This window comes from Eulemur rufifrons, chromosome 13, assembly GCF_041146395.1.
Source record: "Eulemur rufifrons isolate Redbay chromosome 13, OSU_ERuf_1, whole genome shotgun sequence".
Lineage (NCBI taxonomy): Eukaryota > Metazoa > Chordata > Mammalia > Primates > Lemuridae > Eulemur > Eulemur rufifrons.
In genome coordinates, this window is record NC_090995.1 from 11,051,730 (window position 1) to 11,076,610 (window position 24,881).

At 41.6% G+C, this 24,881-nt stretch overlaps 1 protein-coding gene across 2 annotated transcripts in view; it reads right to left on the reverse strand.

Annotated features, from left to right (window-relative positions):
• AFF1 (ALF transcription elongation factor 1) overlaps positions 1-14,865 on the reverse strand; it is a 182,598-nt gene extending 167,733 nt beyond the window's left edge. For both annotated transcript variants that reach the window (XM_069485366.1, XM_069485365.1), the window contains exons 1-2: positions 14,684-14,865; positions 2,830-2,902 (exon numbers count right to left, since the gene is read on the reverse strand). In XM_069485366.1, coding sequence (XP_069341467.1) covers positions 2,830-2,867 — 38 coding nt within the window. In that variant the 5' untranslated portion in view covers positions 2,868-2,902; positions 14,684-14,865. The remainder of the gene's footprint in view (positions 1-2,829; positions 2,903-14,683) is intronic.
• Between the last annotated feature and the right edge of the window lie 10,016 nt (positions 14,866-24,881).

The window sequence follows — 24,881 nt, forward strand, 5'->3', positions numbered from 1 at the left end:
TTAAACAAGTGAGCTATTGGTTTATATTAAAAATAGAGCTCTATTTAGGATTACCAAGCTTACTACTTGTATTAGGCATTAAAATTAAAAGGCGCATATCAGGGAATGAAGAGCTGGCAAGGTAAACATAAATAATAAAAACGGCTCTGCAATTGCTAGAATGTTACTACAAAGGGCAGTTATCCACCAAAACTTAATAATAACCGACAGCAAAAAACATACATAACAGAATATAAAATAGCCTTTTAATCTTGCCGCTGATATTAGTCTTAACTATCATAATTGAGTCGTCTACCAGAAAGCACGCTGGATATAAAGCCAATAACTAGAAGTTTTTGAAAAATCAGACCTCCACAAAAATCTTACAATGGAAATTTAAAATTTCTTCATCCCTTTCCATTTCCTCCAGTCTGATATCTATGTTCTCGTTGGAAGACCCAGTTTTAATAGTCTACAGTCCAACTCTCCTTAACTGATGAATTCAAAGGGACCCTCAAAATGCCAGAAATAATTTTTCTAGGAAATGATTGACTTCAGAATACACTGGGAAATCTAATCAGATGGATAGCCATGAAAATTCTAAAAATAAAAAAGTAATCAGAAAAAAAAATCTGCCTAAATAGTAAGACATATAAAGATACAGTGAAACACTATGCCAACATGGCCAAAAGACACAATCAATGGAACAAAAGAGAGCCCAACAATAGACCCAAGAATGTGATAGAATTTAGACATAGAATTCAAATCAGGGGAGAAAAAGATAGATGATTTAATAAATTATGTTGTAACAATACATTTTTGCTTTAAAAAAAAAAAAGGCTCCCTAACATCACCTATCTTTTCATTTTCTTATTAATAAGGAAATGTATAACATATACCTTATACCCAAGTTAATTACAGATGGCTCAAAATACTAAAAAGCCAAAGATGTAAAATGGGTTGCAAGAGGGCCAAACAGCTAACTAACTGTGTGGATCCAGCTGTGTGGGGAACTGTAAGGAACTAGCAAGCATTGGTGTTGCTTTGACCTCTTTTTTTTTTTTTTTTTAACGTAAAGTCTCTCTGGGGCAAATGGACAAAGCAGGTGTCTGCCGGAGGAAGTTAGGTGGGAGTTCTGGTTGACCCGCAGGCTGAGGGGAAAAAAAAACAAAAAACAAACAAAAAAAAATCAACATCTTGGCACACCTGAAAAGTATTTGACGGCACAGCGCTTGGGAAGTTCTGAACTAGAAAGCCCACGTTCTGTCTGAAAGAGCTGTGGCTATTCAGTTCTACCTGAGTAATATGCTATGTGGCAATACAAGCCCAGTGCTGCTAAATCTTAACATTTTTCACGAAAAGACACGAGTCTAGATTGTTATATAAAAAACACTGGCAGATAATTTCTTTCCGAACACTGCGAGGGCCAACCCAAACCCATATGTTGACCAGATCTGTCCCACAGGCCACCAGCTTACAAATTCTGTTTCAAATGCAAAAAATGAAATTATACGAGTGCCAGCGAAGAACACATGACACTATTTTCACAATCTTGGAGTAGAAAAGACCTTTCTAAGCACAATCAAAGCCAGAATTCTTAAAGGACAAGACATTTAACTATGCAAAAATTTAAAACATGTGTAACTGAGAACAGTACAAACCTAAAGACAAATGACAACAGTTCCCTCCCCAGCACAATGCGGATTTGCAGCAGTCTGGGTCACTTGTCTTCCCTTTGGTGGGGGAGGAGAGTGTACCAAGTTTAACAACAGCCCCGCCAGGACCACCAGGAATTGAAGAATTTCCTACATGAACCGGAAAGGGGGAGGAAGAAGGGAAGCATTCAGGCCAGTCCAGAATCACAGGTACCATCGTCCATTTTACTACCCTATAAATACCAGCTGAGTAAGTTTGAACCCACATTTCTTATGCTTAAATATGTTTTTGAATAGCTAATAGCGTAGATTAAAAAACTAATCAGGCCAGGCATGGTGGCTCATGCCTGTAATCCTAGCACTCTGGGAGGATGAGGCGGGAAGATCTCTTGAGGTCAGGAGTTTGAGATCAGCCTGACAAAAGCGAGATCCCATTTCTACTAAAAATAGAAAAATTAGCCAGGCGTCGTGGATTGCGCCCCGTAGTCCCAGCTACTTGGGAGGCTGAGGCAGGAGCATCGCTTGAGCTCAGAAGTTTGAGTTTGCAGCCAGCTATGACAATACCACTGCACTCTAGCCAAGGTGACAGAGTGAGACTCTGTCTCAAAAAATATATATAATAACAATAATCAGTGATAATAAGAAATCTTTCTGGATGTCAGATGAGTTATTCTTTAAAACTGCTTCAAAACGTTAATACGCTCCCCTCAATCAACACTTATCATATAGTATATGCAAGAAAGCATTGAACTGTGCATGCAGAGTTGGAAAGAGGGGTGTGAAGTGAAAGGGATAAAATATAAATGTGGCAGAATTCCCTCCTTCACAGCACTCATAATGAGGTGAATTTATCATGATACCCGTTTCAGCACAGGCTGAACATGTGTACATTTTCCCAAATCACTGCTACATCAACCGGTATCTTGAACACAGAATTAGGATGCTGATGTAATCTAACTCTCACATTTTAAAGAAATGAGTTAAGAGACTCAAGAGATTACTAGATTTAAAGAAAAAATATGTAGGTAGTCTAACAGGTTTGACTTCATGTAGAGAAAAAACTGAAATTGACAAACATTTTCCTGCATCAGTTAGTTCTTAAGATGCAAAATGAAAAGGACCAAACGGTCCTTTGAAAAGTGGATTGTAAAATTAAATACTAGTATGTCCTTGAAATCATGGATTCTTTGCTTACCTGTTGCCACTGCTGTTGACTCTTTCAGTAAATGCCATCGCTGCCGTCAGTGGGAAGAGGCAAGTCTGTTCATCTGGAAGAGAAACAGCAGCCTGTTAGTATTAGCCCATAAGTAAACTTACAGGCACACATGACTTGTAAGAAACCTTATTGGAGACAGAATTCAAAGTTCTCATTTGAACTAGACAAGAGTTCTCCAACAATGCCCAAGTTGCATGACCAAACAAGCTAGCATATATCAAAGGCCAAATGCACTTTTAAATGTTCAGGCTGCTACTCAAAGCCATTTCAGCAAGAAAAAATATGCACAAGTTCATCATGAGGAGGAGAGAAGATAACTTTTCCCTGGTGTCTACTTTGTGCCAAGCATTCTGTTATATAAGTCCTTTTAAAAATGGCATTTCATGTAAACGTTACAATAAGCTTGCAAGATAGATATTAAAATGCCATTTTATAGAGAAGAAAATGAAGACTCAGTTTTAAGTAATTTGCCTGAGGTCACAGTTTGTGTCAACATCCTCACTAGAATTAAAAGGAAGAAAACTAAGAGTGTCAAGCATGCAAGAGAAAGGAAACCAACAGGTGATTTTCACAGAAGAACCCAACACTTCTGTGGGGCCCAGTAACAACACATTTTAAGATTTTACTTGCACTCATAAAAGGCACTTACTTTTAAGAAAAAGATAAAAAAAAAAAAAAAAAAAAGGAAAACTCCAATTCTTGAGCATTCTCTCAAAACAGGACTGGATTTTAGAGGGAGAAAAAAATACTACCCCGTGTGTGCAGCTAGCCTTGGTACTATCTCGTGTTATCTCTAGAAACAACCTCTACAGCTAAAACTATCAACAGCTGTTTCCTTTTCTCTCTGTAGTGACTATAAACTGACTGCACCTATCCTAACTTGCTTTAGTTTCTATTTTATTTTTCAAACATCCTTAAGGCAAAAGTATATTACTAAATTATCTTAGTACAGATGTAACAAACTATTTGATACAAACAGAAACACTACATCAAACTTGCAATCATTTCAGCTTGCCCGCTATGCCTGATTAAGAAGCTAACTGTTACAATTTCAGCTAAAGCTGAAACATGAATGTAGTCCTTCACAGCTCCGCTCGGACTCCGATAAGTTTATTGCCCTTGGCCATGAAATTTAAATTGCTGACTTACTAACTACAATGTTTCCATGCTAGTAAGTATCACTTGTCACTCTGTCTCCTCTCCCAAAGGACTGCAACATGGATGTTGCAAATATTCTAGTTAAACTCACACACTAGCAGAACTCTTAAGTTTTTCAGGGTCAAACTCCTCCAACCAGATATAGGGGCCCTAGGCAAGCTCTCCAACTGAGCCCCACTCTTCTCCATGCCCTCACCACTTATTATCTCTCACTTTCTCTCTTTTTTCTCTTCCTCCCTCTCTTTTCTTCACCCCCTTTCTTTTTTTCCACACCCTGCACTCCCCTACAACCCTACCTCCCACCCCCAGCTTCTGGGGTTCTCTCTCTCTCTTTCTCTCTCTCTCTGGGGTTCTCATTTTCTCTCTCTCTCTCTCTCCACACACAGGGCTGGCACACCATAAGTAACCAATAAAACAGTGTTGTATTCATGCTGGCATTCTGCATAACACTTCTGTAAAGGCATCTGAAGAGCCCCTGGTGGCTCTCCCCACATGACCCTCCCAAGGAAGATGCTCAACCTGCTTGCAACCCAGCAGAACCCACCCCAGGGCTCCCCGGTGGAGGGTGAGAACCGTAAGGATGGAGGCAGGCTGGGCTGTTGATGGACGCCGATCTGAGAGACGGGTCCTGAGTTCTCCTGTTTGTTCTTTTACTCACTGAACCAACAAATATTTCCTGAACATCTGCTTTAAGCCAGGGACTCAGAATAAAGAGAGTGAAGAAAACAAACTCTCAGCACCACGGAGCTTACCTAGGTAAGCAGGAGGTAAGCAAAGAAGACACATATATAGATGTTAGATATTAAAAGGTGCTATAGAGAAAAACAAAACAAGAGTAGAGAGTGTCAGAGAGGAATCAAGGTAGGGTGTTGCAATTTTATATAGGGTGGTCAGAGAATGTAACAGCTCAGCAAAGACTTAAAGGAAGTGAGGAGCAAACAGTCCGGATCTGTAGTGAAAAATGGTTCTAAGACTGACTAAGTAGAAACCTGGGGCAGTGAGCAACCCCCTGGGTCTCACCACTCAGGACCACCACAGCTTCTTTGGGGAGGTGAGTGGGTCTCTTTCAAAGTGAAAGAGACCACAGCTCCTGAGGGTCCCACCCCTGGGTGCAGCCAGGGACCTGTCTGTGCAGCTCAAATCCTTCCCTTCACTAGGAGGCAGGGGCAGGGAAACGACATCACTAGATTATCGATTATTATCAGTTATGTCTCACAGGGAAGACCAAATGCAGCTGACGAAAGGCTGTTTAGATTGCTCATATATGATTTGTACAGAGTAGCAATGCAATTCAGATAAGGTTAGGTTTAAATATTGGCCTATTGTAGTCGGGAAATTATTATTCTAAACCACTGCTAAGAACGGATTTAGTAAACACTACAGTTTAGCAATTCTTCTTCAAGGAATAATTCTTTTTTTTTTTTTTGAGACAGAGTCTCACTCTGTTGCCCAGGCTAGAGTGAGTGCCGTGGCGTCAGCCTAGCTCACAGCAACCTCAAACTCCTGAACTCAAGCGATCCTCCTGTCTCAGCCTCCCGAGTAGCTGGGACTACAGGCATGCGCCACCATGCCCGGCTAATTTTTTTCTATATATATTTTTAGCTGTCCATATAATTTCTTTCTATTTTTAGTAGAGATGGGGTCTCGCTCTTGCTCAGGCTGGTCTCGAACTCCTGAGCTCAAACGATCCGCCCACCTCGGCCTCCCAGAGTGCTAGGATTACAGGCGTGAGCCACCGCGCCCGGCCAAGGAATAATTCTTAAAAATAGTCACATGGGGGCTGGGCACTGCAGCTCATCCTATCACTTTAAGAGGCCCAGGCACGAGAATTGCTTGAGGCCAAGAGTTCAAGACCAGCCTGAGGAAGCGTGAGACCCTGTCTCTACAAAAAAAAAAAAAAAAAAGGCTGGGCGTGGTAGCTCAGGCCTGTAATCCTAGCACCCTGGGAGGCGGGAGGATCGGTTGAGCCCAGGAGTTAGAGACCAGCCTGAGCAAGGGTGAGAGAGACCCCATCTCTACCAAAAAGAGAAAGAAATTAGCTGGACAACTAAAAATATATAGAAAAAATTAGTTGGGAATGGTGGCACATGCCTGCAGTCCCAGCTACTCGGGAGGCTGAGGCAGGAGGATTGCTTGAGGCCAGGAGTTTGAGGTTGCTGTGAGCTAGGCTGATGCCACAGCACTCTATAGCCTGGGCAACAGAGTGAGACCCTCTGTCAAAAATAAATAAATAAATAAATAAAGTGGGGAAGATACCAACTTGGGTGTGTTAAAAACAGAGTGGTGCTATAAAGCAGAAAGAAGCTAGGCTCAAGTGAGCTGCTCCATCACCTTGGGCAAGTTAAGCTCCATAGTCCTCAGTGCTCCCATCTGTAAAATGGACAATAGCTCCCTACCTTACAGAGTTACTGAAAACCGTAAATTATTTCACCTATCTAAAATGCCAAGGACACTGACACATCACTGGCATTCAATCCACAGCAGCTCTTATTACAGTCAGCAATAACCACATTAAGTTTTATGTGAGTGATGCCAATTACATTTCATTTAGGAATGCACCCCGTCAGGTCTACTTAAGTAATTCCTCTATGGTCCTTCCACTCTCTTGCAATCCAAATTTCTTCAAGAAATTAAAATGTCATGTGTAGCAAACTGCTTTTCTCCCTAAAATAGCAGGAAAAACAATTCCAGTGTGCACTGAGTATGTATATCCATCCATATGTATACGAAGGCTGTCCAGAAAGCACCCAGCCATTGTTAATATAAAGAGAATGGTCTGCCCGACATCCCGGACATCCTCAACACTGACGTCGTGACCTGGCAGCCACGGCGAGTGTACTGGAATGCACACGCGTGAGCAAAGAACTTCACTGCACTAGTCAGTAAGGCGCTAGACGCCAGTTGAGTGAGCGCGTGTACTGTGTGGCCGTCACATCCAAAATGACTAAGGAGAGCAAACTGAATCTGCACCGAATTTTGCATTAAGCTTAAACATGCCTCTGCAGAAACTATTCGGATAATTCAGAAGGCTTTTGGGGAGACTGCAATGAGCGCAGTGCAAAAAGTGTGGTACAAACGCTTCAAAGATGGTCAAGAATCTGTTGAAAGTGATCCATGCTCTGGAAGGCCTGCGACCCGCAGAACAGCTGAGAATGCTGAACGTGTACAGGTTAAGAGACGCTGGGAGAACTGTGTGAGGTCCCAGGGTGCCTACTTTTTTAAGGGGAATGAGGTGTCATTGTCCTATGTACAATGTTTCATGTATCTTCCTCAATGTCTCTATTTTTCATATTACATGGCTGGATACTTTCTAGACAGCCCTCGTATATATGTATACAGACATCTACACAAAAGTCTTATGACACTCACACCACATACAGATATAAATAAAGGGAAAGAAAAAGGGTGAAGAGGAATATAAAAAACGTTCCAGGATATTTTCAAATATTCTGTTCTGGTCATTAAGTGCTTCCAAAACCTAGCACATTCTGGGGAACCTACTCTCAGGAGTCTTTATGACATGCTGGTAAAAGGCTTGCTTTGCAGCTCGCTATAAGACCTCAAGAAAATTACTGTTCTTCTCTAAGGCCTCAGCTTTCTCATCAGTAATATGGGGTTTCATGGGGTTGTTGTCAGGTTACACATAACGTTTGTCAAATTTTTAGCCTGAATGGCTCATGGTAGGCACTGAATAAATAGCAATAGTCAACCATGTGCTAGGGAGAGTCCACACATCAGGGAAGCTTTCAACTGGACAGAGCTAGGAGGTCTCAAAATCCCAGGGCCATGACCTCATTTCCAAAACAGAGTGTTTAAGAAATACTCCATCCAGAGGACTCTTGGACTGGTCAGTACCTCATCATCTCTGCTTCTTTACCCACACACACCTTCCAAGAGTAACAGTCTCTTGGTAACAGGCAATGTGTCAGGGGTAAGTCATGGGCCACACAGGCTATTTCAGTCTCCAGAACTCTACCCCAAGCAGATCATAATCTCCCAGGACCCCAAGCTGACTTGACCACCTACAGTTCCTCTAGCTCTCCCATGCCATATGGACCTCATGAGCTTAGAAATCCATACAATTTCCCAACTATCTCTTCTCCACTTCAAAGCTTCATTCAGTGAGGTTATGGTGCTACCCCACACTCAAATATGCATCCCATATCTTGTTGGCTTCCTCTCATCATTTGTTTCTCAGCAAAATGATACATTCTCAGAGAGGTCGTCCTTGATTCCCAAAGCTAATGTAACACTGCTGTGCCCTCAACCACACTCTGCAGACTATTCACTCTCTGTTCTATTATATCGGTTAGGAATGTGTTTAGCCGCAAGTAACAGCTGCTTAAATTAATAGAGGTTTATGTTTCTCCTATAGCAAGTCTAGAAGAGAGTGGCTATTGGGGTAGTTTTAGCTATTCAATGAGGCCATCAGGAACTCTGGCTTTTTCTGCTCTGCAGTGTTTAGCATGCTGTCTTTATGCCTGTCATCTTATAGTGCAAAATGGCTGATGCCATAAGCAGACATCTCATTCACACTGAAAGCAGGAAGAGGAGGAGCAGAGGAAGGTTTGTCTGTGCCAGCCATATCTGGCTCCTTTTGTCAGGAAAGGAAACTCCTTCCCAAAAACCTTGGCTATCAAAAAACCAGAACTAGGTCACCTGACTTCTTCTGGATACAAGGGAGGCAGGTAAATCAGGATACAAATTGTCATCACAGGCTTAGAACAAAGATGATCTATCACCTGGGCAAATGTAGTCTCTTAGCAATTAAGGCTCTTTTAGCAACAAGAACATACAGGAAGGGGTACTGGGTATAAAAACAATAGTGTTAGTCACACTTTTATCATAGTACTTACTGCTATGTGAAATTAACTTATGCAAAATAAACAGATAAATGTTTGTTGCTTATCTCCCTTCAGTGGAATGCAAGCTCTGTGTCCAGCTTTTACATATACATACTCAGAGTTTTTTTTTTTTTTTTTTTTTTAAAATAAATGGCCATCAACTTCCCCGTGTTAGGCAAACCTTACAGAAATTGGACTACAGTTAGAATAGTCTAGGGTATGCTATAGTGGCAAATAAACCACCAGATCTTAGTACCTTCGCAGAACAAGGGCTTACTTCATGCTCAATCTTTACATCCATTGCATACTGATGTGTAGGAGTAGAGAGAGGGTGGGGAGATTTGTTTCTCACTGAGAAAGTCAAGCTGTTGGAAGGTCTTACAATAGCCACTTAAATGCTTCAGGAGTGAAGTGACATGTTACTCCCACTGGACAGAATTAGTCACATGACTCTGTATAACCTTAAAGAGGCTAAGAAACATGGAAAAGCGCATGAACATTGTTAGGAAATGTCTCTGCCTCATTCTCCGTGGGCTGGTAAAATATACAATGCACTATCCCCATTTAAAAATGTGGACCCATTAAAGAAGTTTCTTGAAACAAACCGAAAGTTATGCAATTTATTCAAAGTAAAGCAAATATTTCATCTTACAAGGCAACATTTACCATTAAAAAAAAAAAAGAGTGAGAACACAATTTCTTCCTTCAGGAATAACAGCAGCAAACATTCATGCAGGACTTAGCATGCTCTGCTCCAAGTACTTGCCAAACCTTAGTACTTTCAATTTACTCAACTACCCATAAGGGTGATACACTATAGGCTACCCCATTTTATAAGGGAAAAAACTGAGAAATGGAAAATGTCAGGAGACAATTTCTCTATGGGTCTGTGGCATTTCTGCATGTTTTACAAGCAGAGGCACCAACTGCTTTATTTAGATTATCTTTAAGGATTTTTGGTGAACAGCCTTGGAAAACAGAGATAGCCAAAGAGCTAAGGGCACCATGTCTACTATATCGTATAATCAAGATAAAGTCTCCCTCTGGAGTGAAGAGCAGACTTGCTTACTGACAATTATAAAAGACTGAAATTCTCTAAACTCGGGATTCCTCTCTCTAACGCAACCCACTGGTGCTTACAGGTGTCACCTGGCTCTCCTCACACTGCCTTTCGGCAAGTGGCCTTAGGAAACCAGTGTAAGATAACGTTGATAACTCTAGCTACAGCTGTTATGATGAGTGATAAAGTCATTCCTCTCTAACCCAGGAGTCCATGAAACTGTGTCAGGTTAGCTTGTTAGCAAAATTTCAACCTCACAGTTCTGGATGAGAAGTTAAGTAATTTGCCTAAGGTCTGACAGCTAGTAGGTGGCACATCCAAGATTCAAACCCAAGCTGTCTGGCTCAGAAACCTGTTTAAAACTCTCTGCTACACTGCAGTGGTTCTCAAAGTGTGCTTCCAGAAATAGCAGCATCAATATCACCGGCGAACATGTTACAAATGCAAATTCTTGGGCACTACCCCAGACCTAATGGATCAGAAACTCTGAGGGTGGGGGAGCACATCTGTGTTTTAACAAGCCTTCCAGGAGATTCTAATATACATCACATATCTGAGAATTTCTACTGCTATACTGCACATATTCACTGTATTCATAACACCAAAGGAAATGGTATGGGTATATCCCGATTTACACAGGGAGATGCTCTCAAAACTCTATAAACTGAGCTTTCATAAACTGGATGATACTTTTCAGGCACTAAGGGAGCCAGGTTGTAAGGACCTGTATTTAATTTTTAGGAAGATAACGATTCTTATCTAGTGCAAATAAGCACCATGTATCTGTTAAATAGGTCTGCATAATATTTTCCTTTAAGGTACAAATATATGTCCAGAATCCTAAATGAAAACACTTGCTTTTTTATTCTCATAACGATCAGAAAGAATTACTTAGCCAAGAAGAAACACTATTTATATTTTAGAGTCAAGCGGTAATTCTTGAAAAACAGGAAACCACATATCAACATAGCCAACACAGCGTACCATAGTAGAAAAGGCACCAGGCTTTGAGTCACAGCGTCAAGTCACTTAACTTCTTCAACTCAGTTTCCTGATTTTAAAATGGAAAATGAACTCCAACTTCAGAGCTGCAATGAGGCTTAAGGAAAGCTGTTGGTAAACAGTTAAGTGTCAATTTACCGACATGGGCCCTTTCTCTTTCTTGGTGATGATGTCATCACATGTTCTCTCCAATGCTTAGAGTACTGTCTGTCACAGAGAAGATGCTCAATATTTATGATATATATTAGAAATGAAGATGAGATATTATAATAATGATGTAATTGATTTCTTCAGGCACTACTTGTCACAATAACCTCAGTCTTTTAATAGGAAAAAGTCACTCTAGCAAGAAATACTTAGTCATGTTTAAAATGGGCCAGATAATTTAAGGAAATCAGCTGATTTGCTTCCCCCTGGAGAACACTGCTGAAGGAGTTCTGTCCTAAGGCATAAGGCAGAAAAATTAGCAACCCTGATGGCCTTGGAGAGTCTCGTGGTATCAGGCCTACAACAGTCTGTTGTGCACATGTAAACAGTTATCTTGTAGGAGAAATAAAGATGTGTACCTGCAAAGAACCACATATTTTGCATCTGCTTCCACCCTATGGTAGAATTTCAATACACAGATTGTAGGGTTTATGTCATCTATTTTAATAAAATTTTAGATTCAAATCAATATTAAATAAGCTCCTACTGTATATAAAAGGAGACTACTAGAAAGCCATTGCCAAATAAATACCATTTAGGAAGAGAAATGACTGTTGAATGTATAATTTAATGAGGAAAATATAATTTATTTACAAAACTTTGTATATTCATGGTAAATGCAGTTCCTTAATTTGTACTTTCTCTAACATACTTTCTCAATCTTCTGAAAAATCAGTTAACGGTCTAGAGCCTTGAAATAGGGGAACTTTGGGCTTTTAGCTTCAACAGACAATATCTAAGAGAGCAAATGAATTCAAGTTCAAGGATAGCTTTCAATGAAGGGCTTTTAATTGTAAGGAGAAAATTCCACTTATGTTACTATACCTTAAATGAGACATATACAGGGTCTACTGTCCTCTTTGTAGCTCTTATACTGATGGAAATATTTATCTATAAAATAGCTTTACTTTTTGAAAAGTGAAAGCATAAGGCCCCCTCAAGATCTGGGATTTTAACATTCAACTAACTTCATAAGGGATTATGCAAATTTGTTTGATGAAAGACCACAAATTACAGAGTTCAGCATGAAACTCCTTCTACTTGCTTTTCAAAAATATTGAAAACAAGTTTGTCTTTTAGAAGCTTAATTTTTTCACCCATCTTTTCAACTTTCAAGGCAATATGTAACAGCAAGTGAACAGTCACATGACCAATCTGCAGGGGTGCCTGATAAAAGATATTTCATATATGTATTTTAATTGAACAGTCTCATCCAAATTCAATCCAATTGAGCAAATATCTTAGTTTAAAAGAGAGAAAAAGGGGGAGAGAGAGAGAGAGAGAGATAAATTTTTAGCTCTTTGCAAAATTCAGTTAAACTAGATAGGAAACAGGAGAGACAGCTACTAGTTTCAATAGTCTTATTACCCCATAGTGGAACAGTGACTTCTGGTGGCAAAAAAATGCATGCATGATCTGCATCTTGCAGGAGAAAATAATGTTTAAAATGACCTGACTTTGTTGCCATAAATTCTTAATCTCTGGATGACCTTTGTATCCTACTTTAACACATTGTGAGTCTTCACAATTGTATTTTTGCAAAGTTCAAGAGTAAAGAAAATGACAAATGCAAAGACACTACAGAAATTCAACTGCTGCAGTTAACGAATAAGACATACTAATTCTAATATGTAACAATTCATTTTCTTCTTGCAGGTGGAAAGCAAAGAATTCACAGCAACATACCTGAAGTCCCACATCCCCAGCCTCATCATGCTTGCAAGTTGTATTTGAAAAAAGAAAACAGTACCCAATATCTAAACTCATTTTTTTCCCCAAAGTCCCGCTCTTCTTCAATCCCTCCTTACCTCAGAGAGACCAAATCTGTCCCAAATTCTTTCCTTGGTGCTTTCTTTCCTTAAAAATAGCTAAATTCAAATAGGTTTTCCTAGTTTTAAGTACTACTTATCTACTCTTGTTTTCTCTCTTAGTCTCCCTTGGATCATTAATTATCCTTGAGCTCCTGCCATTGCTTTTCTACATGTTTAATCTTCAAATACAATACTCTGCAACGCTGGGAAGAGACAACACCTTTAAATTTAAAAAGGCAAAACCATCCAGAATTTCCAATTCTGCGAACCTACTTCCAGAACATCCACTCAAGAAATCCTTTCCACTAAAGATGAAAGGCAAACTAAGGAAATACATTAGACAGAGGAAGTAAACACTGACACAGGGCCTTGCCAAGGTATTCTTAAGCCTCAGAGAAAACTATTGACTCTCGAGTCCAAAGGTCTCTCTTTTTCGTGCCTTTCCATCCCCACCGGTGTCTGACACCACGCAGGTCGAAGAGAGCTGTCCCACCCACCGCCACCCACCTCCTACATACTCTGCATGCTCTTGCTAGGAAATAATCGTGCACAAGCAAAACTCCCCACACCTCTCAGGTTCCTTCGTTTAATGTTTCTGTGCCTCAATTAATTACTGAGCTCTTCTCACTTTGCAACTGTCCCAGGGAACCCTGGGTCTTCGCTTAACTCACGGTTTCGCCCTGAAGGTTTTAATGTCAGGTTCCTCAGTGGTATTACGTCGTGTCCCCCTCCCCCCGCCACGTGCACCAACAGGGTTAAAATTACCCCCTACCCCACCCTTAAAACCCAATCACTGGCAGCAAGGTCTTTCCCCCAACAGGGACTAGTTCTCAGAAGATTCGGACCCCTTTCCACTTCCAAAGCCAAGGGTCTTCCCTGACGATCTGCGTAACAATTGGGGGGGGGGGGGGGTGGCGAAGGCGCAGGAGAAACTCCGGAAAAACAAACCCACTAGGAAAGTATCAAGTCGCCCGAAGGCCTCTCGCAAGCTCCACTAAGTAGCTACCACTACATTGCAGAAATGTCTGATTCATACAACTCCCCAATTCCTCTAATCCGTCGGCTCCAACTCTGGCACCGTCGGGGGCTTCCCAGAGCGACAGAGGATCAGACACCAGAGGAAAAAAAAATATTATCAAGAGAAATTAACCCGTACCATACGAGGAGGACGCTGCTGTCCCCGCCCCAGAAGCGAGACTCAGAGCGTGTCTCCGACTTTCCCCCTCGCTCCCTGGAGGCTGCAGACCACCGACGCGCGCCCCCCTCTCCATCACAATTAGATGGGATCGGAACCACCAACCGTCACCAGGCGCATGGGGGAGGGGTCTCGAGGTAGAGAGAAGAGCCCCCCTTCTGCCCCACGAGAAACTTCTGGGACTCCTGTTACGCAACTCACGGACCGTGTTCCAACAGCGGGATATCTTCCCGCACAGCGCGGGGCGCACGGGCTTACGCCGGACTTGCAGGGGGCAGGGGAGGAGGACGGGTCTCTACCGTGCTCCCGTCCTGTTTTCCCAGACGCGACCTGCCGCAGAATTGCAAGTCGGCGCGGCGCGAGCCCTGCGCCCCCTTTTCGCCCCTGTTCCCCGAAGGTTCCCACCGGAAAAGTGGAAACGCCAGCGACTGAGTCAGCGCGCTGGGAAGCCCGCAGCGAGGCGGGGAGAGCCTCCGCTTCCGAGAAGTCCGCAGCTGCGGCGTGTGGGACCAGGCGACGGACCCCCCCAGCCCGGGGGGCGCAGGGCCCCGCTTACCTTCCAGACCCTTCTGCGTCCAGTCCCCGGTCGTGCGCCCGCTTCACCTCCGCCCTCCCCTGACCTGTTGTGGTGGGGAACGGGCGGGCAGCGCAAGGCAGCGCGTCCTCCCGGGACGCAGCTCCGGAGCCGCGGAGGCGACAGTGCAAGCTCGGCCCGCGACGCGCGCAGGCGGCGGCCGAGTGCGCAGGGGCCGCGCGCGCTCCTCCGCTCGCTCGCAAGCCCGGCGCGCCGGTCGCCCCAGACGCCGGGGGGTGGGGTGGGGCGAGGCCACGCCCTCCGCTGGAGGCCCCGCCCCTCGCCCCGCCCCCACCCCCACCCCGGGCCGCGGGCCCGTGTTCCGCCCCGGCCCACACCCTCTCGCCGGCGCCACCCAAATGGCGAACGGAGCACGTCGCGGCCCTCCCGGGAGATCGGTGGGAGGACCGTGGGGCAGCGGATGGAAGATGGCAGTCAGTGGCCGCGCCGGCCGCGAGGGTGACCCAGCCCCGGGCCGCCGCCGCGGGGCGCAGGAACCCTTTCGCTTGGCGGCGAGATTAAGCTCAGGGTCAAGTTCTGACTACAAGTGTCAAGGAGCCTTTCTGCAACCTCCTCGACAACTGAAACAGATTCTGTGCCCTTTACAGACGATAATAACTCACATCTGGGGAGCTTTTCGCCGTGCGAAAGGGCTTTCCACACACAGGCCCGTTTCATCTGCACAGCAGCCTTATAAAACAGATATATTGTTCCCGTTTCCCAAGTCATGAAACCACAGCGCTGAAAAACAAGCATTGTGCTCAATGTCACAAGCTACCGAGCGGCACCGGAAACCAAGTCCCCAGGATCCAGCCTCCGGGTTCTTGGCCTCCACCGGCCCAAACCTAGAAAATTCTGACAGGTACAGGGGGCCTGGGCACAGAGACCCCCCCCCAAGGAAGAAGGGGAAACTTAATGTCTGCTAAGTTGGTGACGGATTCATGTCTGTCCTCATCTTACCTTCCTTCCTAGAGACGCAGAAAGATTACACCAAATGGCCCGGATAGGATTTCTTTTCCTACCGATATCTTATGCTTTAAAACGGGTGAAATTATTTGAGTGAAGGAAGTCACCTTACTTAAACGTAATGCAATGGATAATGTAAATTAATATAATCTATGGAAATAAACCCCGGCTCTGTGCCCTCTGTGTTCTTTCCTTTTTAATTTTTTATTTTATTTTATTTTTTTGTCACTAAGTCCTTTGCTCTCACTACTCCTTTTTGGTCCACACAGTTGAAAACTTAATCGACAGATATTTGCATTTCCTAATTAAACCCTACGTTTGCTACATGACTTATTTTCCCATGGATTGTTTTCCAAAATATAACACTTGTCCCTACTCCTATGCTCCCAACGTGAGATTAGTTTGATTCCCCTTAACAACTAAAATAATTAAGGTGTCCGTGATGAAACCCAGTGGTGTGTCTAGGTGAAAGCTTTGGTCGTCCCTAAGCAGCGTGGGACAAGAGTCACCTCTGACAGATGGCTGTTTGTACATTTCTTACGGGTTCCTAACAGACACTATTCTAGTCAATAACAAATGCTTTAACCTTTTTATTGTGTAACATACATTTCATTGTGAAATGGATATACGCATAGTAATATTTTATAATTTGGAAGTTTTTACCACTTCTATCGAAAACGTGTTCCCTTTTTGTGTTCTTTTTGTGTTATCCCATAATACCTCCTGAAGTGCTCTCCAAACTGTAGTCAACTTAGTAAATGATATTGATAGTGGAAGTTTGATAATTTTATTTTTCCTGCCTTTGGAGTTGAGGGATGTAATTGTCTAAAATTTTGTCGAAGACATGTAGCTTCGATTTGGGAAGTAGTTCCTTCGTCAGACAAGGTACTAGGTGATTGGTCATTCAATGACAAAGACAGAGCTCCTGTTTTTCTGAGATTCCAGTGTGGTGGCAGAAACAAATAAACAAAAAATAAAAAAAAAATAGTTATTCCAATGTACTCTTCTATTGACTTATTTCCTGGATGGTGACGGGTTATTTTAAAACACTTAAATCAAAATTAATTTTCTTATAATAATGAAAAAGCACAATAGCCATTCCAGTGAGTTTTTTAAGTTGCCTTTCTCCCTTTTCTTTAGGTCACAGTATATAAATGGTTAATAAACAGGCTATTTTTAAAAGTCATTACACTGTATCTACTTTTTTATTTAAGACATAAACGAAAGTAATTACATAATAGAGCTGCAGATATTTAGCTTCATTAGCTACATTTTCCTCCATCTTTACCATTACAGGAATTCTTAAATTACATTTTTAGCACAAAGAAATTCCAGCACTTTCTTAACCTTGACAACTTAGTTACATACATTTCAGATTATGTTTCTGCTAAGGTGAAGCATGTGTCTGACATCAGTACCTTCTTTTTTTTTTCTTTCTTTTTTTAAACAGAACTGGAAAAAAAAAATCTCCCTTTTTAATACAACGATGGCACTTTTTTAGCTGGTTCTTCATGTGAGGGCTCCTGGGATGTTTCCTGACAATTTTCAGCCATGACTTTACTTAAAGCTTAAAAACAAACAAGTAAAACCCTCAGGACTCACAGAAGCTCATAGAATGTATTCTCAGAGCACCTAACAGTCCAAGGGGAGAGAACACAACATCAAGGGACAGGGAAGGTGGGGGGCTGTGCCCAACATCACAACATGGACAACTCTTTGCTTGGCCAACCTGAAGTAACTCCTAAACTCTGCAGTCAGCAAGATCTAAGCATTTTAAAACAGCTGTTTAAATCGTTAACTCCAAAATGACTACATGTATATCTCAAAGAGCATTAATTTCTTTCCCTGGAGTGTAAATAAATCCTAACCAAATTGTGAGCAGAACATACACTTGTGTTAAAAAATAAAAAATAAAAAAAAAACAGCCAACCCAGACTTGGGGGAAGGTGGTATAGATGAGGAGAGGGAGACACTGGCACTGGGGGGGAAGGAGGAAGGAGGAAGGATTAGTCTAAGCCAGGTAAAAGCAAGTGGAGGAAGAGCCAGTTGCCAAAAAAGAACACAGTCCAAGAGCAGAGTAGGTCCTCAAGGCAAAGATTGTGAGGGGCAGTGATAAGAGACCAGATAGGAAAAGTCAACCGGAAACTGATGGCGAAGGGCCCTACATGCCAACCTAGGGAGTTTTCCTTTGATTCTAAATGCAGTGCGTAGGAGATTGATTTGATCATGTTTCATTTTAGAAAGATTACTGTGGCTGCCGTATGAAAATGGACTGGAGACAGTAAGGCTGCAGTTATAATCCCTGAGGCCATGGAAGAAAAGGTACAGACAGCCAGGATTAGATTGTGGGCAGATAGAGAATTTCCCAGTTATATGTCTCTACCTGGGACGCAGATATGCAAATGAGAGCCTGCTGTAAGAAGAACCAGGTGCACAATCATTATAATTAAAATAACTTCCTTTTGTGATGAAAGCTTTGTAGAAAACTTCGTTCCTGGTGACCTGACATCACTTTCTCTAACGAATACAATATGAGTTTCATATTGTATCTGAGTTTTTCCTCGTTGCTAATACTGCTCCCCAATCCCAGTGGGGATTATGAATATTTTTTTAGTCATGTAATTGTCTTGTTAAACTGATTTTACATTTAAAATAGTAATTTGCAAAATTCCAGCGAATCTGGGGCGAAACACAACGTGAACATAACAATTATATTTTTTTCTCCCCCCAAAATATATATAGGGATTTAACTGAGTTGCTAGAATTTGCCATACATTTCACACATACAATTTTATTTAATCCCCTTGAAAATGTATGTATATTTTCTAGTTTGTGTATAAAGAAAGAATAAGTTCAGAGGGATCATTCCTCTTGGTCAGGATTACATAGCAAGTAAATAGTGGAGGCAGAATTTGAACTGAGCTCTTCCATGGCTAAAGGATATGTTCTTACAACTATACAAAGAATTAGGTTAGTATAAGTATCCCAGCTAATGCCTACTGGAGTTAAATTCACATCAGCAGGCTCAAGGGAGCTGGCAATGGGATTTTCATTCTGACAGTTATATCTGAGGGACTAAATAAGGAAAGAATACGGAAAGCTGAGTGACTGTGGGAACATCTGTGCCCTTCCTCTACTCTGCCTTGAATCACAGGGGTGGATTCTTGCAAACTACCTCTTCCAGGCTTCTTTGCTGGGAAACAAGCTTCTGGCTGTAGATGAGAAGGAACTGGAAGGAAACTGAAGGGCAGGAAGAGAGGCCACTGCAGGGTGTTTCTCTTCTCTCTCTGGCTCTGACCCAGGGGACACACCTTCTCCATAGCTCCAGCTGCTCCTACAGATCCCAGTGAATGGCCCTGTCTCCTGAGCCCCAGTAACACTAAGTCCTCTTTTGTCCCCACCTTGGGGGAGGCAATTGCTTCCTGCAGTTGCTTCATCACTGGGTAGCTTCAGCTTCCTCTGTTTGGTCTTTCAGTTCTTCAGCCTACACCTTTATACCTAGTTCTCTGTATTAGATTCCCTCTTGAACTACCTGCCATGTGTGTTATTTTCCTATCTGGATTCTCACTTAATCCACACTTTTACTGATGAGTAAGGATCAGAAAGATTGAGCAACTTGCTAAATGTCACACAGGTAGGATATTATGGGGCTAGGGTGCAGATGAAGTCTGTTTGACCGTGAAGCATATCTCCTTCCTGGGCTAGAGTACAGTGGTGTCATCATAGCTCACAGCAACCTCAAACTCCTGGGCTCAAGCGATCCTCCTGCCTCAGCCTCCCCAGTAGCAAGTAGCTGGGACTAATTTTTCTATTTTTTTATAGAAATGGGGTCTTGCTCTTGCTCAGGGTGGTCTCGAACTCCTGGCCTCAGCAATCCTCCTGTCTTGGCCTCCCAGAGTGCCAGGATTACGGGCGTGAGCCACCACACCTGGCCAGAAAATAAACAAGTTTATGGTTGTATCAGTCAGGAAACAGATACCACATCAATAATTTATTAGGAAAAGTTTAATATAAAACTTATTAACTAGTAAAACATGATTAACTATTAACAAAGGTAAGAGATAACTCTAAAAAATGGCACATAGATCAATGGAACAGAATAGAGAACCCAGAAATAAAGCCTACAACCAACTGATCTTTGAGAAAGCAAATAAAAACATACATAGGGAAAAGGACACCCTATTCAATAAATGATGCTGGGAAAATTAGATTTCCATATGCAGAAGAATGGAACTGGATCCCTATCTCTCACCACATACGAAAATTAACTCAAGATGTATTGCAGACTTAAAAGTAAGACCTGAAACTATAAAAATTCTAGAAGAAAACCTAGGAAAAATTCTGTTGGACATTGGCGTAGGCAAAGAATTTATGACTAAGGCACCAAAAGCAAATGCAACAAAAACAAAAATAAACAAATGGGACTTAATTAAACTAAAAAGCTTCTGCACAGCAAAAGAAATAATCAACAGAGTAAATAGACAACCTACAAAATGGGAGAAAATATTCACAACTTGCATCCAACAAAGGACGAATATCCAGAATTCAGGAACTCGAACAACTCAACAAGGAAAAAACAATAACTCCATTAAGAAGTGGGCAAAGGACATGAATAAACATTTTTCAAAAGAAGACAAACAAATGACCAACAAGCATATGAAAATATGTTCAACATCACTAATCATCAGAGAAATGCAAATTAAAACCACAATGAGATACTACCTTATTCCAGTCAGAAGGGCCATTACTAAAAAGTAAAAAAAAATAAATAAATAAGAAAAGATGTGAGATGCTAATAAGGATGTGTAGAAAACGGAATACTTACACACTGTTGGTGAAGGTATCAATAATAATAATGCCACCTCTATGGAAAAAAAATATGGTGATTTCTCCAAGAACTAAAAATAGATCTACCATTCAATCCAGCAATCTCACTGCTAGGTATCTACCCACAGGAAAAGAAATCATTATATCCAAAAGACACCTGCACTAGTATGTTTATTGCAGTACTATTCACAATAGCAACGATATGGAATCAACCTAACTGTCCCTCAACTGATGATTAGATATAGAAAATGTGTAAGATACACACACACACACACACACACACACACCATGGCATACTACTTAGCCATAAAAAGGAATGATATCATGTCTTTTGCAGCAACATGGATGGAACTGGAGGCCATTATCTTAAGTGAAATAACTCAGAAACATAAACTGAAACACCACATGTTCTCATTTATAAGTGGGAGCTAAATAATGAGTACACATGGATCTAGGGGGTGGAATAATAGACACTGGAAACTTGGAAGGGTGGGAGGGTGGAGGGAGGTGTGGGACGGGAAATTACCTAATGGATACTATGGACACTAATTGGGTGAAGGTTACACAAAGAGCTCAGACTTCACCACTATGCAATATGTCCAGGTAACAAATCTGCACATGTACTTTATAAAGCAAATATAAAAAATAAATGGAATAGCAAATGTGAACAGCACTACTACCTTTCAGGTTGAGGGGGAACACCCAGGGGAGGAATAAACTTGGAAGAGGCCTCATCCTGAGGCCAAAATTCAGACCTCCTTGAAGAGGGTGAGGTTGCAGCCTACTAAATGGCAGAGAGAGTCACGGGGGTGCTTCAGCCCAGAGGTGGTGTGCAGCCACAGGCCAGGGCGGTGAGCTGGAAGCCATCCACCGGCGCGGGGGTGCAAGCCTGCTGGAGGCTGAGTCCCATAGGGGACAGGACACGAACAAGCAGATCCAGGAGGGGCCGGCACCGCCTCTGCTAGGCCTGCAGTGTCCCTCCAGTGCCCTCTGCTGATAGGCCTAACATCGCAGCCGCTGGCAAATGAGAAATGTTCACGGCGTCCAGATCTAGATCAATAACTCAGAGCAAGAAAAAGAAAGATGTCCTTGGAGCTGAGAGGCAATAAACTGATAACTGGCACAGTCCTGTTCCATTTGTCTTTTTCACTCAGTGCTATTCTGTCAATATCCATCCATGTCCTATGTGTATGCGATCAAATATTCTATTTTGACACACTTCCTGGTTATCTTCTCCTTTCATTGTTTTTTTGGGCTATTTTATAGATGTAATTTGTAGAAAACTAATAATAATGCAAATGACTTTAAGCCACAGAAATGCAAATTAATTGTGTCTGGTGGAATACAATTGATTACTTCCCTGTGGTTAGACCATTTTGCATCATTTTCATAAATTCATTCTAGCATTTCTTGTTGCCTACATATGTGTGGCTCTTTGAATTCTCCTTTGAGCTAGTTGTAACATCTTACTGGTTCCCTCATTAATTAATGAGATAAATAAAATCTCTCACATATACTCACATTTGTATGAGAGTTACGATTTTGCTTTTTTATTTTTAAATTTATTTTTATTTATTTACTTTTTTGGAGACAAGGTCTCACTCTGTCACCCAGGCTGGAGTGCAGTGGTATGATCATAGCTCACTGTAACCTCACACTCCTGGGCTTAAGCGATCCTCCTGCCTCAGCCTCCCGAGTAGCTGGGACTACAGGTACATGCCACCACACTCAGCTGATTTTACCTTTAAAAAAAAATTATACCGTAAATAAGCCAGTCACAAAAGGGCAAATATTTTATGATTCCATTTATACGAAGCACCTAGAGTAGTTAATTCATAGAGACAGAAAGTAGAACAGTGGTTGCCAGGGGCCTGGGGGGCAGGACACAGGGAATGAGGAGGTTTTGCTTAATGAGTACAGAATTTCAGTCTGGGAAGATAAAAAATTTCTGGAGATGGATGGTGGTGATGGTTGTATGACAATATGAATGTACTTCATGCCAATGAATTGTACACTTAAAAATGGTTACAATGGTAAATTTTGTACTATGCATATTTTACTACAATTGAAAAAATTAAAATTACACCCTCACCAGATGAAGCCCTTTAATTTTGGACTTCCCAGCCTCCAGAACTGTTAGCTAAATAAACCTTTACTGTTTATAAAGTATCCAGTTTGTGATATTCTATTATAGCAGCAGAAAATAGACTAAGACAGAAAATTGGTACCCAGAGGGGGGTTGTTGCTATAGCAAATATCTAGATGTGGCTTTGGGACTGAGTAATGGGTAGAGGCTGGAAAAATTTGGAGGAGCCGGCCAGAAAAAGCCTCACTTGCCATAAATGGAGTATTAGGGGCAATTCTGGTGAGGGCTCAGGTGGAAAAGAGGAATATCTTATTGGAAACTGGAATAAAGGCCATTTTTGTTATGAAATGGTAAAGAATGTGGCTAGGTTGTGCCCATGCCTTTATGGAAGGTGGAATTGAAGAGTGGAGAATTAGGATATCTGGCAGAAGAAATTTCTAAGAAAATTATTGAAGGAGCCATATGGTTACTTTTAACCACATACAGTAAGACATGAGAGCACAGAAATGACTTAAAGATGGAATTCATAATTAAAAGAGATGCAGAACAGAGAGATTTTGAAAATTTTCAGGCTGGCCATGTAAAGAATGAAAAAGCATGTTCCAGAGGATACTAAGGGTGTGGCCAAGTGATTGTTTGCTAAGCAGTTTAGTAGAGAGAGATCAAAAAAGGAGAGAAAGCTAGAATGAACTTTGTGTTGATGGATTAGAATTGGGGGTATTAGTACGAAGCCATGGTGTTTACTAGATATAGAGAGATATACAAGGGGTCTTTAAAAAGTTCATGGAATATGAGTATTATGAAAAAACTATGCATAAATTTCAGAATTTTTTTGCACCAAAATAAACTCATATTAACTGGTTATAATGTGTCTGAACAGAAAGGATCTGGTTTTAGCCATGAAGAAAAGAGCCCCTATCAGAACAACATGAATTCTGCTAAAATTGAAGCAAGAGCAAACATCAAATTTATGGTGAAGCTTGGGTGGAAGAATGGCAAAATCATTGATGCTTTACAAAAAGTTTATGGAGACACTGCCCAAAGAAACCAGCAGTTTACAAATGGATAACTCATTTTAAGAAGAGATGAGACAATGTTGAAGAGGAAGCCCACAGTGACAGACCACAGATCATCCACATCAATTTTCATGGAAAAAAACACATCTTGTTCATGCTTTAATTGAAGAGGACCAACAATTCACAGTAGAAACAATAGCCAACACCTCAGACATCTCAATTGGTTCAGCTTACACAATTCTGATTGAAAAAGTAAAGTTGAGCAAATTTCCACTCAATGAGTGCCAAAATTGTTGTACCCAGATCAGCTGCAGAGAAGTGCAGAGCTTTCAATGGAAAATTTAAACAACTGGGATCAAGATATTGAAGGATTCCTTCGAAGAATTGTAACAAGAGATGAAATATGGTATTGCCAGTACCATCCTGAAGACAAAGGACAATCAAAGCAGTGGCTACCAAGAGGTGGAAGTGGTCCAGTCAAAGCAGAAGTGCACTGGTCAAGAGGAAAGGTCATGGCAACAGTTTTTTGGGATGTTCAAGGCATTTTGCTCATTTACTGGAGAGCCAAAGGACAATAAAGTCTGCTTATTATGAGAGTGTTTTAAGAATGTCAGCCAAAGCTTTAGCTGAAAAATGCCCTGGAAAACATCACCAGACAGTCCTCCACCGTGACAATATGACAATGCTCCTGCTCATTCCTCTCATCACACAAAGGCAATTTTGTGAGAGTTTTGATGGGAAATCATTAGGCATCCTGATTTGACTCCTTCTGACTTTTTTCCTTTCCTAATCTTAAAAAATCTTTAAAGGGAACCCATTTTTCTTCAGTTAATAATGTTAAAAAAAAAACTGCACTGACATGGTTAAATTTCCAGGACCCTCAGTTCTTCAGGGATGGACTAAATGGCTGATATCATTGTTTACAAAAGTGTCTTAAAATTGATGGGGTTAATATTGAGACATAAAGTTTATATTTTTAAAAAACTTTTAATTCCATTCTCCACAAAATTTTATACATATCCACATACCCATATATATATATATATGTACATATATACTAATACACAAGTCTTTTTTTTTTTTTTTTTTTTTTGAGACAGAGTCTCGCTCTGTTGCCCAGGCTAGAGTGAGTGCCGTGGCATCAGTCTAGCTCACAGCAACCTCAAACTCCTGGGCTCAAGCGATCCTCCTGCTTCAGCCACCTGAGTAGCTGGGACTACAGGCATGCGCCACCATGCCCGGCTAATTTTTTCTGTATATATTTTTAGTTGTCCAGCTAATTTCT